The 17,511-nt window shown below is 42.9% G+C and overlaps 1 protein-coding gene across 1 annotated transcript in view; it reads right to left on the minus strand.

Annotated features, from left to right (window-relative positions):
• LOC118663264 (zinc finger protein 407-like) overlaps window positions 1-17,511 on the minus strand; it is a 148,368-nt gene that overhangs the window by 92,737 nt on the left and 38,120 nt on the right. The window contains exon 5 of the mRNA XM_036322715.1: window positions 14,186-14,364. Within this exon, the coding sequence (XP_036178608.1) occupies window positions 14,186-14,364 (179 nt within the window). The remainder of the gene's footprint in view (window positions 1-14,185; window positions 14,365-17,511) is intronic.

Consider the following 17,511-nt stretch of genomic DNA (forward strand, 5'->3'; position numbering starts at 1 on the left):
TTTAACTGTGGTAAATACAGGCAACATAAAATTTACCATTTTACTTTTTAATCTTCACCTGAGAACATGCTTTTATTGATGTTAGAGAGAGAGGAAGACAGAGGGAGTGAGGGAGGGAAGGATGAAGGAAGGGAGGGAGGGAGGGAGGGAGAGAGAGAGAAAGAGAGAGAGAGAGAGAGAGAGAGAAAGAGAGAGAGAAAGAGAGAGAAAAACATCAATGTGAGAAACGTCCATCCGCATGTGCCCCAACTGGGAATCCAACCCAAGACCTTTAGTTGCATGCTCCAGCCAACTGAATTATACCAGCCAGGGCACCATCTTAACTATTTTTAAGTGTACAGTGCAGTACAGTTAAATATATTACACCGTTGTGTAATTAACCTCCAGAATTTTTTTGTATTGCAAAAATGAAACTATGCCAGTTAAATAACAACTCATATACAAATCCTATATAATAAAAGGCTAATATGCAAATAAACCAAATGGCAGAACAACCAAACAACCGAACACTGGTTGCTATGATGTGCACTGACCACCAGGGTGTGTGGGCGGAACATGGCGGGTGTTGGCCACGGCAGGATGGTGAAGCAGGGGAGCGGGAGCGCCAGACCAAGTTGGAGTGCTGGTCGTTATCACTGGGGTGAGTCTCTGGTGGTTACTGAAAATTCTTTGCTCCTGTGTGCCGTGGTCCTGCCCAGCCCTTGCACCCGCTGCTGGCCCTGGCCCCTCTTGTACCTGCAGCTGGCGCTGGAGTCGCTGCTTGCACCCGCTGCCAGCACCCAGTACTGGTCCCGATTGCTCGGCGCCATCAGCAGGTATGAGCAGTGGCTGCCAGCCCTGATCACTCCTGAGGGCTTCTCCATCTCCCCCTGTTCCTGAGGGGCGATTGGGGCAGCAGCCACCGCTCACATCCACTGATGGTGCCAGCCCTGCTCGCACCTGCTGCTGGCACGGGCCCCAATCGCTCTGTGCCATCAACAGGTGCGAGCAGGGCTGGCACCGTCAGCACATGGGAGCGGCAGCAACAGGAGTGGGGTTGCTGGCAGAGAGGGGACCAGGGGCTGCAGCATGAGGGGCCGGGCAGGGTTGCAGAGGATGGGTCGAGACCCACCCCTGTGCCCACTGCTGTCTTGTGGTCCACAGTTCCTTTCAAGGTGCACGAATGCGTGCATTGGGCCCCAGTATAAATATAAAACGTACAGCTATTTTGGAAAATAGTTTTCTTTAAAAGTTAAATATACACATATCATCCAGGAAGCTTATGTCCAGGTATTTATTTACCCAAGAGAAATGAAACCTAACTTTCACACAGAAGTCTATATGTGAATGCTTACAACAATTCTATTTATAATTGCCAGAAAAAGTAAACAATCTAGATGTTGTAATTCATTGTGGTTTTGATTTGCATTTCTGACATGTGATGTTGAGCATCTTTTCATGTGTTTACTGGATATTTACACATCTTCTTTGGAGAAATGGCTATTCAGATCCTTTGCCATTTTTAAATTAGGTTATTTGACTAGTTATTATTAAGTTAAAAGTTTTATTTATATATTCTGTATACAATTCCCTCATCAGATAGATTTATAGTTTATTTTACCATTTTATAAGTTTTCCTTTCATCTTCTTAATGGTATTCTTTGAGGCATAAAAGTTTTTAATGTTTACATAGTTCAATTTATCTATTTTTTCTTTTATTGTCTGTACTTTTGGTATCATATCTAAGAAACCCCTGCTTAATCGAAGGTCACAAGCATTTGTTTATATTTTCTTCTAATGGTTTCAAAATTTTAGGTTTTTACATCTTGGCCTAAGAAAATTTGTTATCTAGACAGACTGGAAGTCAGGCAGGTAAAACAATGTATATTCACAGGAACACAGGGTTACTGTGCACATGTAGGTCTCCTGGTTCTGTATGTTGAGAAGGCACACAAGCAGGGGGCTTGAAGCAATGAACACACACAGAGAACACATCTCTGTTTCTGAATTCTACTCTCCAAAACAGGAGCCAGCGCTCCTGGAAGAAGAGGTGGGTATCAGGACAAGAGCGGGAAAAATCACCAATGAGCCTGGAGCACATGTGCTGCCTGAGGTATCATCTCACACCTGTCAGAATGGCCATCATCACCAAATCAACAAATGACAAGTGCTGGCGAGGATGCGGAGAAAAAGGAACCCTCTTGCACTGCTGATGGGAATGCAGACTGGTACAGCCACCGTGGAGAACAGTATGGAGTTTCCTCAAAAAGTTAAAAATGGAACTCCCATTTGACCAAGTGATCCCACTTCTAGAAATCAGAAACACCAATCAGAAAGGATATATGCACCCCCCCACCCTATGTTCATAGCAGCACAATTTACAATAGCTAAGATTTGGAAACAGCCAAAGTGCCCATCAGCAGATGAGTAGATTAAAAAACTGTCATACATCTACACAATGTACTACGCTGTTGTAAAAAAAGGAGACATATATAATTCTTTAAATAATACAGAATTTAAAGTTTTAAAAAAACTGGGAGAGAAGGGACAGGTGTTCCTTAAAGAAGAATTCCAGTTAAATGGTAGAAGGAATGAGGGAAAGGGAAAATCACTAGGTTTCCACAGGTCTTGTTGTAGGCAGAATTCACTGATAAATGTAAAAAATTATCTCTCCCATAATGTGCATTAACTATACAGGGGATAACAATAAATCTTTTGTAGAGAAACAGAGAGATACCATGTATAGACCATCCAGGTTATGCTGTCTGTCATGATGTACCCCTGATATGCTACACAGCTATTCTGGGGAATTCTAAAAAAAAAAAAAAAATCATCTTGATTAATCAGAAGTAAACATCATCAGACTAATGCAAAATAAATGACAGTGTGTGAATAACTGATACATATTCTTTAAAAGTCTCAAGCACATGAAAGATGATGAAAGACTAAAAACTGCCATGTACTGGAGAAGACTGAGCAGACACAAGTGGTTAAGGATGAGTTGGTGCCTGAGCTGAGCTCTGGAGGAGGAAACAACACAAGGGGAATCTGGGATACCTGCATCAAGTGCACAGCGAGGGAAGGCACTGGGCCAGCTCTAACCCTTTGGTGGACATGTATTGCAGCTATCTGTAAGGTCCACATTTGGCAAAGTAGAGTAAAAAAAAAAATGTATGGAGCTTTCTGTACTATTTTTTCAACTTTTCTGTATGTTTTAAATTATTTCAAAATAAAAAGTAAAATCAGACAACTTGCTAAATGCCAATTCTATTCACTGGAAACAGAAATAATGAAATTGCAAGTGAATCATAAGGTGCATTTTCACGTCTTCTAAACTAAACTTCAGAGCTAATTACACAGTACACTCAAACTTCCCTCGTAATTTAAAGACCAGTAGTGCTGCTCTCCGCTGATGGCACCATCAGCTGCAGGCCTTGTCAGTGATGGGGCAGAGGCCATTCGCTCAGAAAAGTGCCTTCTTCCCGAGCCCAGGCCCCTGCTGGCCACGCCCAGGATTTAACAAGACCCGACTTGCGCCTGGCCAATCGGCAGGGCCCACAGCCGGCTCCTCTCCCCTCACTATTCTCACGGGGGGGCACTCGGTTTCCGGTTGCTGCGTCGACTGGAGGTCCGGGTCGGGTTAGCTAACTCAATAAAGGACCCTCTGCTTTTGCATTGGACTGACTCCCTGGCATGGTTTCTTGGGGATCTTGAATTCTGGGCATAACATTTTGGGGGCTCGTCCGGGATCCCCAACACCATGAGGGACCCCCAGTCCGGAGGGCCTGACTGACCGCGGTAGGTCTATGTTTTGTTTGTGTCGTGTGTTTTGTTTTGTATCTATCCGGTGTGAGCTCACTTCTGAAATCTGTAAATGCCTGTAAATGCCTGTAATAATGATCTGAGTGGATGCACAGGATCAATAGGCGGGAGGAGCCGGGGGACGCCCTGGTCCTCCATCTGAAGGGGTATAGCTTTGCTTCCGCGGAGTCGGAAGGTCTGTAGGAAACCCCTTAATCTGAGACAGGCAGGAGGAGAGTCGGGGGGCGCCCCCCCATCCTCCATCTGAAGAGGGGAAAATTTGCTTCTGCGGAGTCGGAAGGTCTGTAGGAACCCCTCAATCTGAGAAAAGGCGGGTCGCTCCTGCTGGTTGGCGCGCAGCCATCGTCTAGCTTTCGGTTTTTGCTTCCATGGAGTTGGAAGGCTGTACTTTTTTGGGCCCTTTAGTTGTTTGTGTTTCCGTTTTATTTTGTGGACTTGCTGGATTAATAATTTCAAGGAGATTGGGGGAGGCTTTAGAGCTCCCTCAGGAATGGGGAAGTTGTTAGGAATTGAATGGATTGTTTAAACTCTGAATAAATGTCTGGTGAAAGTGTGTGAGTGTGGAGGGAGCGGGACTGCCCTCCCCCCTCCTTTGTGTGGCGGTAGGGCGGCCGCCTGAGTGAGGGTCTGTGTAAACAGGTCACCCCCTCCCCAAGTAAATGCGTCTGGGATTTCTATGCACGTGTAAGGAGAAAAGCTGGCTTAAAACTAATGTGCGCACCGTCCGATTTTGGATAGGGTTTTGGGCTAGCGTCTCCTTTCAAATGTGCAGGATAAATCCCAAGCCTAACCCATAATAAAGAACAGTTTTTCCAAAGAGGGAAAAAAAAAACAAAACACAAAAACTGGTCCTTTGTTAATTAAGAAAGCTTTTCTTAATGGAGGGAGGAGATAGTCGCCTCCTGCCTGCAGGAAAATCTTAAAGAATGTCGTCAATTTACATCTGAAAAGACCAGGGAGGCCAAAAACCTGTCTTGCAAGGCTCGAATGTGGTTCTCCAGAGCCGCTTGAAAGTAAAAAGTAATTTGCCTCATGAAAAATCTAGAAGACAGAATTAAATCTGTTGGTTAAGTATTGAGAAATGAAATCTAGAAAACCCTGCTTTCCTTAAACTAAGGACAATTAAAGGTTATGTCAAAGTTTTTAAAAGGATTTCAGGTAGAAACTGTGGTTTCATACTGATCTTAAAGGGCTCCAGTTACCTTGCCAACTCAGTGTTTGGGAGATCCAGGATATGCCTAAGTTTAACCTAGGTTCTAGATAATGTGTTTACTTAAATATGTATCTTTGTTGTTTAAAATTGTTTAACTAGTGCTAATCACCTAAAAATTAAGGCTAAAAGTTCTAGCTACCTGGAAAGCATGGCCTTGGTGTGATAGGAGGAAAAAGAAATGTTAAATGGATGGTAGACCAGTGAGCTGGGACTGGTCACTAATGGTGAATTGTGAGAAGGGCTGAACGTGGCCTAACTTCTCTTTCCTTGGTACCCCTGAAACGTCAGAGGGTACTTCTGGCCTTGGTTTTCCAATGTGTTTAATCTGTCAATTTTGTTGTTTAGCCGAAATCCTCTTGAATGACATTGAATGATTCTTTCCTTCCTCTTTAACTTTTGGGGGATTGTGTGAATGGATTAATGGCTTCTAGATGGCATTCACCATCTCTGAGACTTCCAGAGAGAAGTCAAAACTCGAACTGGCTACACAACTGAAACTGATTTGTTGGTATTTTGTGGTATAAATGTGGACCGTTTCTATCTGGATGAGACATAGGTCAAAAGTCCTGTCCTAGGATGTGAGAAAGGGAGGCCTCCACATCTGTTCCTGTCTGCTCAAGATCCCAAGACTGTAAAGGTACTTGTTCACTAAAAGGGTGTAAATGTTTATTTGATGTTTGTATGTCTACTTGGGTATAATTATTTGTTCATATAAATGTGGAAGTATATTCTGTGCTAGGTTGGGATTTTGGAATTCTGGGGTAGATTTAAAAGGTAATTGTGGCTTTTCTAATCTGATTGGGACATTTAAGGGTGGGGCTCACAGTTCCTCAGGGCAGAGATTCCATGGGCCCTTCCCCCTGCCTGTGCTGAATTAAATAATGCAGGCCAGTGTCATTTAGCTTGCTGGTTAAAGGAAAACAATGGGCCTTAGAATCTGTAAAGGTGGGCGGGAATGAAGCTGGTCTAATGTACTGAAAGGGTTTGGTACCTGTTGCTGCTAGCAAAGGAGGGGCTGATACCCACTTCTAGCACACTCCCTTGAAAGAGGCCTGGTTGCTGCTCTGCCAAAAAGGGAACTGGTAGAAAGACAAGAAAGCAGAGCCCTGTAACTGATAAACAGGGTTCCATCAGGACTTTGAAGTTCTCCAAGAGAGGAGGACTCTTTCCTTGAGAGGGCTCCAGAGGGCGCACGAGGACATTTGGTCGCGCCTCCGCGCCATCTATGGGACCAGCCCAACCCCAACTCCTCATCAGCACAGACCAGGAGATTGGGTCTACATCAGAAGGTACTGCTGGGAGACCCTAGAGCCACGTTGGAAGGGTGTGGTGCTGAAGACCCCCACCGCTCTCAAGGTAGACGGCGTCACGACCTGGGTCCATCCGGAAAGACTTCATCACCAAATAGAGTGTCGATCGAGATCCACGCAACCCGCTCAAGCTCAAGCTACGGCGTGCTCGACCTGCGTGATGCTGGTAACATTAAATAGATTTAGATAATGCCTGCGCCTTCATGGACACGGCTCCAAAATGACAAGGACAATTCATAGGATCACATGTCTAGTATCATGTTTTATTGTATTGATATGTTATATTGACCTTTGATTCTTTTGCAGGTTTGAATGTATGTTGGCTGTCCTGGAAGGGAGCTGTGTGGGGTGACCCCCAAAAGTAAAGGGTGTCTAGCTGCCAAGAGGACAAGTGCCCAACTGGGCAGGGAAGGGTGCCCATCAGGTTTTGGTCTCTGTTGAGAGATAGCTAACAGTTGACAGCCTGTAATACTGTCTTGTAGGCCTGAGTCACCATGCCCATGTCAGGGGTAGTAAAGCTGGAAAAAGCCTGTTTAGACTAGAAAGTCCGAGGCATGGACCAACAATTACTGTTTTGTTTTAAATCCATGAAAAGAAATTAGCAAGGAAAGTCAGAAAATCTTAGAGTAAATCAGTATGTTTTTCTCCTTATGTAATTCCTCCAAAATCTGGCAATGCTAAGTAAGTACGTTTCTTTGCATAGATTCAGTAAGACTGGTGCCTAGTAGTGGTTTTATTAACGGAAAACTTTGACTGGAGTATCATGTTTTAAAGAGCCCTATCTGAGCTCTAAAGACTTGAAGCCACTAAGAATGCCACGAAGAAAGCCTGGTATCCTGCCTGGGAGCCCTGAAGACGGCTGGCGCTGGAGCGTCAGGCCCATGCCCTACCATCACTGGCGGTTGGTAAGAGTAGAAGGGGAGCAGTAAAGATGCCTCTGCATCCCTGCAGAACCCCCACACACTCTGGGCCGCAACGAGTAGGAGGGCTACTGAGATGGGCCTTAAAGCCTGGAGCATGGGCTCAGGTGGAGTTGCTACAGGTGAGAGATTCACCTAACTCAGCAGATACTGCAGGCAGGCCTGATGGCAGCTGGATGGCTTGGCTTCCTGGCCCTACGGGGCACATTAAGGTTCAACCATGAAATTCCAGCAAAGGTAGTCAGTTACCATTCTTGTTGTGTTTATGCAAACATCAGGACAGTAAATAAATTAATCTTTATTTGGCTTTTTAATAGCCATGGAGGAATTTTAAGAAGAAAAATCCTATTTCAATAGAAGTTGTTAAAGCTAAAATGGTTTCTTTCCCTTCCACCGGACCATTTGTTAAGTGTATAAAATAGTTCAGTTGATAGTTCTGTGAACTCACTACGGGCCCCTAGCGACAGTGAAATAGAAGTGCAGTCCGTCTCATGATTGAGCCGGAAGTTCCAAGACAAGGGGGGAATGATGGGGCAGAGGCCATTCGCTCAGAAAAGTGCCTTCTTCCCGAGCCCAGGCCCCTGCTGGCCACGCCCAGGATTTAACAAGACCCGACTTGCGCCTGGCCAATCGGCAGGGCCCACAGCCGGCTCCTCTCCCCTCACTATTCTCACGGGGGGCACTCGGTTTCCGGTTGCTGCGTCGACTGGAGGTCCGGGTCGGGTTAGCTAACTCAATAAAGGACCCTCTGCTTTTGCATCGGACTGACTCCCTGGCATGGTTTCTTGGGGATCTTGAATTCTGGGCATAACAGTCAGCACCTGCCTGCTCCCCTCACATGAAACTGCATTTTAGTCGGGGTCAAGGTATGTCTGTGAGGAAGTGTAAAGGTTTTAATATATAAATTATGTTGAACTAAACAGTTGGTAAACGGTCTATAAAAATAAAGCCATATCAATCATCTGATACAATCACACTGCCCCCACTGTAACTTCCAGGATCAATTTTTTCCCCTTAAAATTTTGATAAATGAAGTTGTCAGGGGGGATAAGATCACAATTTTGTTTCCTTTCTTTAAAAAAAATTTTAATGTTCAGAATTCAGCTCATAAATGCTGCAAATGTCAGTCCAGATAAATCACAGTTTTGCCTGCTGATGAGGTGATTGCACTGCAAGTGCCGGTGTAACCTGCGGCAGCCAGGAGAGAGCCTGAGCAAATTCCCCAGGGGCTCTGGATTCTACAGGCTCGTTATACTCAGCTAGGCCTCTCAACAAAAAAAGAGGATAGAGGTTTTATTCTGGAAAAACTTAAACAGTACTTTATAACTTCTCTGTAAGATCAGGTAGCAAGAGGAGGAGCCTGAGAGCTCTCAGGGCCCAAAATCATCAAAGATGATAAATGGAATAGATTTACATGAATTTTTGATACCTTTAGCCAATTTTATTAGGTGTTACTAATAAAAGCTGTATTTTAATTATGTGCTCTGACTTTATTTTAAATGTTGTGCATGCCATTATGGACTTCACAGAATATTAAAATATACACTAGAAAGGACATTATTTCAGAATTATATTCTTTTGTTTAAAAATTAGTTTTAGAAATATATAGAAGGTAACATACAAAGACTAGAAATAATTCAAAAAAATTAGGTGATAAGTTTCCACTCTGAAAAAAAGTTGTTTACAGACATTTTTGACCTAACTTTGGATATCTGTGCAGACTGTCATGCTAATACATGTATGACCACTAACACACACACATATCCACAATATGAGATTCATTACTCTTAATGGCAAATTAAAATACATACAAACTCATTCCAATCCTTTCTTTCTATTTTCTACTATTAAAACAGCAATAACAAAGGCCACTAGCTTTTCTGGTAAAGAACGTCTCAATACAGATAATTTTTAAAGCTCTTTCATAAGCATTATTTCACTTGAACCTCATATTCAAAAGAAAGGCTAAACACAGTTATTCATTTTGCAATTGAGAATGCAGTCACAGAATGGTTGAGTGACTTGCTTAAAGTCACATATCTCAACAGCAATAATCTCAGGACACTAAACCACCTAGTTCACTGTCCGGCCATTCACCAGGCTCTGCACTAGCAGCAGTACAGCTGTGAAAACAATTGTCCTAGTGTTTTGTTCAATCATACATGTCTGCTACTTCCTAGTACATGTTTACAGATTATTTAAAATCTTAAAACTCCATAATGTTAAGGCTTCCATGATAAGAATCTCATTAGCTACAGGTGCTGTTTGCTCTCTTTTCTAAGCCCATGCATATGCAGGATTATGCAATTGGAAAACTCTCGGAGACAAACAGGCATGAACTTCAATGGGCCATAATGCAGTTATGTATCCCCCTCAGGCAAGGTAACCTCTTCAAGCCCTACTTTCTAAAATCATGAAATAATATCAGAATAGCACCTAACAAAGACATGTTTGGAAGATTTAATGGCCTAGCAAAAAAGTTTGGCACAGACACAATTATTACCCTTTCTCTTTCATTCTTTGTAATTCAAAAGGCAAAACATGACTGTAAAATAATAGAACTCTTCAGTACCACACACACACTAACCACCTAAAACAGGACACCCTACAGAGATTCAAATAGGATGGCCTTTGGGCCCTGGGAAGGCAGTGGCAGAGGGTGGGCCAGATAGACACAGGGTGGCAAATATTTCCTTACCCCTGCTCCACAGTGTCAAGCAGATAAAGGTAGCTTTCAGACACAATAAAGTTAGAAAAAAACATGTATTCATAGGCAGATGACATTTTAAAATATTTAAGAATGTATAATTAGCCCTAGCCAGTTTGGCTCAGTGAATAGAGCATCAGCCTGGGGACTGAAGGATCCTGGGTTCGATTCTGGTCAAGGGCACATGCCCGGGTTGTGGGCTTGATTCCCAGTAGGAGGCGTGCAGGAGGCAGCCGATCAAAGATTTTCACTCATCATTGATGTTTCTATCTCTCTTTCCCTCTCCTTTCTTCTCTGAAATCAATAAAAGTATTTTTTTAAAAAAACAATAATGTATAATTAGGTTTTAAAAAACTGATTTCAGTAATAATTCAACAAAAGACAGGTGGTGCTGAATACAGAGGGTCTGCTAAACTTACCAGTAAACAGTGTCAATAAACATCACCAATGAGATGATAGTCTTAGAGAGCAATTATATTACTGAAAAAGTGGTTGATGATAATCTTGACATTGCTCACCCACTGACCTCAAGGAATGTAAGATAGTTCTAAACTTAGGAACTCCAACAGGAGTGAGAGTGAGAAAGACTCAAAGAGAAAGCCAGTTACCAAAATACCCAATGGGCTTTGTCATTCTGGACACAGAGGACAGAGCCTTACAGAGGAGAGAGAAGATTTAGACAGGAGTTTGAAAGGAACAAAGACATTTAGCAGCCATTAGAAAGATAGTAAATTAACCCATGGATAGTGACTGAGGTTAAAGAATCCAATTGTTGAATTGTTAATTATTTTAGGAAGTCTTTTGTTAGTGGGTAAGTATCAGAGACTGGAAAACAAGGGATCCAGTCTGAAGGTGAAAAAGCAAGCAGGGAGAGGCTGAAAATTATAGACTGCAAGTCTAACATCTATATTAGGAAGAAAATTTGAGATGATAGTTATGGATGAGCTTAATGATACATCTGGGGAGGTACACATTAATAGGAGTGAGTCAGCACAGATTCACCAAAGGCTCTGTCAGAAAAAATTTCCTTCCTTTTTAGGTTGAAGTAATAATTGGTTTAGGTAAGGGAGAACCAATGAGAAACTGTCAGGATTTTCTGGGATTTTTGGACCTTTCCACAAAACGAATTTTATACAAAACGCCATGACATGTGTCAGAGCATCCAACTAACAAAAGGGGATGAAAGTAACAGGGTTAAAAATAGAGGGCCTGGGAATTGGGGAGAAGACTACATCTCCAAGGTCTATGTATCAGAAGACTAATGATTTTAATTAATGGTGGAGAAAATCATTTATTTTAGGAAATCTGAATATCCCGCTGAACCAAGGGGGTGGTGAAGAGACAAAGGGTGCAGCTGCTTCATCCTAACTGTGAAATTAAGCAAATGGGCTCAGAGGTGGAAGATGAAATTTCATCTGCCTGAATATGAAGTAAGACATTTGGAGAGAATTAAGGAATCAGTTAAGTACAGTTTAAATGGTTCTGAATTAGTTACCATTAGAAAGAAAAGGGATTTGGAGTTTAGATATAAGACTCAAACTTTCCCATTCTTATTCTCATAAGTGGGTAAGAGGAAAATGCCATGGAAGAGGGTTAAATGCAGTTAAATAATATGTTCTAAAGAATTAAAAAATTGCTTATCTTAGAGAATATGAAAATCCCAATTTGTGAAGAGAGTATGACAGATTCATCTGCTATATAGCATTGTTCAGGTAATAATTTAAAGAATATTTTAAATGATTAAGTCTTACTATGTAAGAACTGATGAAAATCATATAATTTAGATGTTTTTTTAAAAACTATGACAGCAGAAAAATACAAGAAATTTGGGGAAATACCATGTCTTCACTTAATGCTTAATTTCCTCTGAAAAGAGAACAAAACTTGATCATCACCTTTAGAAAAGATGTTAACCTTTACTACAGTTAAAGTCCAGGCTTCTCAGAGAAAACCCTGAAATACCTCAATCACCTTCAGTCCTGACTGGTGTCGTACTCTCGGAAAGTGGCCAGGCCACGCCTGAGTCTTCCAGGAGACTCTGTCCACAAGCAGGGAGCTTACTCCCCCAGCAGAAAACCTCTGAGCCGCCCAGGCACAACTCAGAGTCTGTCCTTTGGAATTCTCAAGAAAACTTTCTTAGGCACAATGCTTAGAGACGGAGGAAGGCTCATTTCACACATTCTTAAACGTATTACAAATGATGTAGTTGTAAGGCTGAAGAAAGACTCAGTCAATCTAAAAAATTTACCTGTTTAAAGTTTTCTCTTAACCAAAGCAAAACAATTACTGAAGAGCAATATTTTGCCTAGAAGAAGGAATACACAGTTGACACCTATATGTACCTATAGATTTCGTTTTGTGAAAATACTGAGGACTGCTACTATGACTTACACGGAAGAACATTCTTCACAGAATTATAAAAATATCAACAGAAAAGTAGGGTATACACCCGAGGATCCCACACATACAAGGAAAGGGGGGTCATTTTTTCATTCTGCACAGCAGTCTCCCTTGGTGCAGGACGGCAAAGGGAATGTTTTTCCCCAGGCAGCTTCCCCCCCTTTCTCTGGTGTCTCCTTCATTTAAAAGTTAGAGATACTTTACTTTAGGGGAATAACCCACTTTTCATGTCTAATTGGAGCCACGGATGAGAGAGATAGCACAGATCAGCTGCACCTTGAGAAGAGGCACAGATAGGACTTGAAACAGCACTGCAGACAACCACAACCTGAGCTGACTCTGCTTGGCCCTTTCAGACGCAGCAGTTCTGGAATCTGCTGTCAGGCACTCATATTAATGCAGAACCCACAGGGACTGATGGCAGAAGATGCTTCAATTTCACTTCATCAGTGCAGTTCAAAACCTCTTCAGTAACATCACCAAAATGCAGACAAATGACCTGTTTTTCTTTTTCAAAACTATACCTGGATACAACAGAGATTACTAAATCAAAAATTCTACTAATACTTTAAAAAGTCAATCATGTGGGCATAAGCAAATACACTGGAAATAAGACATCAGCAGAAAACTACAATAATATTATATGCAGACATTGTCCAATGTATAGATATTCTGCTAATTCAAATTACCACCAAGTTCTGTTTCTTTTATTGTAGAGAGTATATGAGCAGTGTTTACATATTTGCAAACCAAGTGTTGCATTGTGGGTGGATTGTCCCATGTCTTTCAGACACTGTTGTCACATTCACAGCATCACCCACACCCAGGATCCCTAGTCATGCCAGGCATAGATGGTACTGTGCTGAGAGCCTCATAGCTTCACAGCCATTACCTTCTTAAATTCACAATGATCCTTTAAACCAGCGGTTGCCAACCGGCAGTCTGCGGGCCACTGGTGGTCCGTGAGGTCCGAAAGGTTGGCAATCACTGCTTTAAACAGATACTACCACATGGATTTACACATGAGAAATCTCAGGTATGATGAGATCAGCTTATCTGTGGTCACACAGCAAATAAGAAAGAAAACAGACGCTAAAAGCAGCTCTAACTGATCCCAAAGCCACTGCCTAAAACATCCCTGTACCCATGGATATGATATAAACACAGAACTTCCTGAGATACTTGCCCACATTCATACCCATCACTTTGTACTTCTGCACAGTAAGATTCCAACTCAGGCATGCTGTTAATTAAACCATAAGCTGGTGCTACATGTCAGATCCTTCCAGGGTACCTGATGTGATCCAACGAGGCTAGGAGAATGGAGCAGCCTTTGCCATCACCAACATGTCCTGGGCATCAGAGCCCTCCTAACTTCCTGGGAACGAGGCACTATGTCCCCCCACCCTTGCTGTTCCACTCTCTCCTTGGTCAGATGCTCTTCCTTTCCAGGTATTCACTGGAAAACCGTGGTCCAAAGCAATCGGGCATAATACTTTCAATCACAAATAGTTTGTGAAAATAAATTTAAAATTTTATCAATTAGTCAAAATATGAAGAGCAAACAACTATAATTTCAGTTCAACTGTTTTGAATATTTGCTATTATTAACTTTGTTGTCCTTGGATGATTACTCTATCATATTTAGACTGTTTTCTAGTTGAGTGGGTTAAGACCGAAATGTCCTCTGTTGTAAGTCTTGGAGCAGATACTGTCACGAACTCTAAGACATTAAAGTAAATGGCCGTAATGGACAAATTGCAACATAACTACTGTGATGAATAAAATGAAGTGCTCTTAAAAACCGCACATATGAAAGACTTGCAGCCCTTACCTGCATGCAAGTAAGCCAGGTCAGGGTTCTCGATGTCAGGGTGCTGTTCCTTCAGGTGGTTCCGGAACTCCACAGGGACATTTGTGCCGTAGTCACACTTGGGACAGTTGTACATCTTGACCCCCTCGTGTTTGCCAGTATGCAAAATGTGTTTGCGGATATTTTCAGCACAGTTTGACCTACCAAGGAAGTAAGAAAGAAAAGGAAACGAATTAAGGCCCAATAGATGACATCAGACCACAAACACTGGCATAAGCTAACACAAAGGACTGCAATGTGTTGGGCACCTTTCTCACTACTGTACTAGTGCTACCTTGTACAAACACTCCTCTTATGAGGTCCGTAGTTCTTGTCACCCTGGTGCTCATTTCTGAGTAGGTCTTTCACCTTCAAGATTCATTCTATGCAGAACTGAAAGTACAAAGCGCCAGGTCCTTTCATTTTAATATCAAATTATTCTCGTATCCTGTGAGGGCAGTAAAGGCATTTCTTTTACCCCGAGAGCACGCCCTTCACACTGAGGACCAGCATGAGAGACGACACCGTCACCTCCATGAATCTGCAGCTTCAAGGAAATAAAGCAGCTCTGGCTTTAAGTCCTGTTGTGTAAGTGCCTGCCAGAAAGGCTAGGAAACAGTTTACAGCTAGGAGAGCAGCTAGAAACGCCCCCAACCCCCATGTGGGCAACACGTTAAGTGCCACCGAGTTCCCTTGTACTGTGCAGATTCTGACTGAAAATGACAACTCTGCACCCAGCTGACCTGAAGACAGGAGTCAGCTCCTCGCCCAGTGTTCTTGCAGATTCCAAGACGCAAGGCCTGACCTGACCAGAGGTGGGGGACCTGCTGTGCAAAGCCCAGGTCCCGCCTGCTCCTCCCTCCCCATCTCTGCAACAGGACTGCACACCCAGACCCCTCTGAACACAGGCACTGCTGCTTTGCTGCTTTCTTTTGTCCTTGTCACTGTTAGATGAGTAACAAAAAGAATCCCATTCAAATTTAACCAGAAAAAAACAAACAAAAAATCAGGCCAGCCTCAGATTTCCTACAGAGCAAAAAATGCCAGAGGAAAATCGAGCAGTCTGCTTATGGGCACTTCCTGAGGCCCTTTGGAGGAACAAAACCCAGCAGGATGGACGTGCTTACAGAAAAGCTTGCACGGCTGAACGAGGTGGGGACACGGTGGTAGCCATCAGGTCCCATGTCACAGAAGGCTCTGGAAAGTACCTGCATGGAGCGCCCCTCACCTCAGCTCTGCTCAGTGGTAGCATTTGTGTGTAACAGTCACTTTTCAGTGTGTGCACCCGGGAAACACTGGTGAAGGATGCAAAAATGGCCGTAACCCAACATTTCACAGTAACTACGCCATCACTCACATGTAAAGGCTGCACAGGACGTGAGAGCCAGGTGCCCATTCCTAGATGACAAGAGGAGTATGGAGAATATCACCTCAGCAAGGCCAAGCTCATGAATATGGCACTAGGAACAGAATTCCACAGAGGAGGGGACAGGGATAGTACCTGCCTCCTGCCCAGTACCTGTCTCTAAGGGGTATCCTGTTTCACAGGAACGTCCCATACTGGATCCAAGAGATGCTCCTTTGGAAAGGAGTCTGCCACCTCCTGCCCGTCCACAGGCGGGGTCTGCCATCAAATGTATGTACCCAACTACGTACGGTCAGAAAGAGTAATTCAGACAAATCCCTGTGTTTAAACTAGAAACACACCAAGATATTCATGCAGCTACGCAGCAATGCCCTCTTCTCTTTATTTTCCAAATAGACTTTAATGATTTATATGTTAGTATTTATATTTTTTATAAATTTAAAACAACAACATACATGAAAGAGAAGGTAGAGGAGGAGGAACTGGAACAACAGAGACCTTCTCAGCTGTTCCCAGCCTGCCTCTGACAAGGGCTCTTAGAACTCAGACCAAAGATTTTCAACACTTTTCATCCCATGCACACAAAAACTAACTACTAAATTTCCGTGGCATACCAAGAAAAAAAAACTTTTTTGCCAATCTGACCAAAATAAAAATAGGAATAATTATGATTCATTCACATCAGATGGCTATTGTTGTGTTGACTGTTGTCATTTTTTATTTGACAATTTAAGGGAAAAGAGGTCAGTGCCCCTAACTAGTCAGGCACTGCATGTAAAAATTACTGCACACAACGGTGGAAAATCGCTGACCTGGACTAATGTAAGACAGTTAGCGACCATATGCAAACACAGCCTCTCCTTCTTGTCACACTGGATCACCAAGCTTGCTTTTCATATAAATACCTATTGTTAATTAATAACCATCGTACCAGGGAGGACGAATAGTAAGCACCTAATGTCAGCTCCTGTGCCTCCAGTGGCCTTCCACCTTGGAGCTGTCCCCCGGGTAGAGACCTGGCATGGTCATACAGAGGACGGCCTGACTTGGGATAAGCGGACTGTGGAGGCCATGGGGTAGAACTTGGCGGAGTCGGATCTGGTCAGGTTTTCTGTCCCCAAGGCCAGTGCTTCTTAGTGCAGCCCAGCCCTCCTTACTTACAGCACTCACAGAGCAAAGGTACCAGAACACTCCAGAAAATGGCAGGTGGTAGAGTCCCCTGAATGTATAGATATTCTTGGAATAACAGCTCTGCCCTTTGTTGACAGAGTAACAGGAAAATATCTGACAGGGATGCAGAAAGATCCGCTTCTGTGACAAAGAGGACCACAGCTGGAGTTCCCACCAGCTGGGAGAACTGCTCCAGAGTCTGCCCCTGACTCTGCAGACCTGCCATGTGTTCCACCTACTAGACTCACCCTTGCTCACTGACACTGCGGAGAGAAAACAAAGCCATTACAATTCCTAACTAGCAGTTTATTAGGCCTGGCAATTCCTGTATTATTTCCTTATAGAAAAAGCCAGGCATTAAGAGTCATCAAAGACAATCACTGATCAAGTGGAGAAATCAAAATGACCAGAATATACCCATTTCAATGCAGGAAGCACACTTAGATGAAAGACAATGTAAGCAACGAATCCTAATCATCAGTGAAAGAAGGATGACTTTGAAGACAGAGTATTTTGTTTTAGAGAAGGGTGTATCTCGCACAAAAATAAACCAATATCTCTTAGTACCCAAGTGGCATGTGGAACCCTAATAATCAAGGGACTATTACTGAAGCAAGCAGAGAACGGAGTGAATATTAAAAAGGCTGAGAGGCTTTTTTTCATTTAAAAATACAGACTAAAATGAGGAAAAGTGCTATGGAACTTGATAAAACATTAAATACATGTAAAAAAGGAGAACAGATACGTTGCCTATATCTCATGGGTAACTGTA

The sequence above is a fragment of the Myotis myotis genome, unplaced genomic scaffold (genome assembly GCF_014108235.1).
Source record: "Myotis myotis isolate mMyoMyo1 unplaced genomic scaffold, mMyoMyo1.p scaffold_m19_p_9, whole genome shotgun sequence".
Lineage (NCBI taxonomy): Eukaryota > Metazoa > Chordata > Mammalia > Chiroptera > Vespertilionidae > Myotis > Myotis myotis.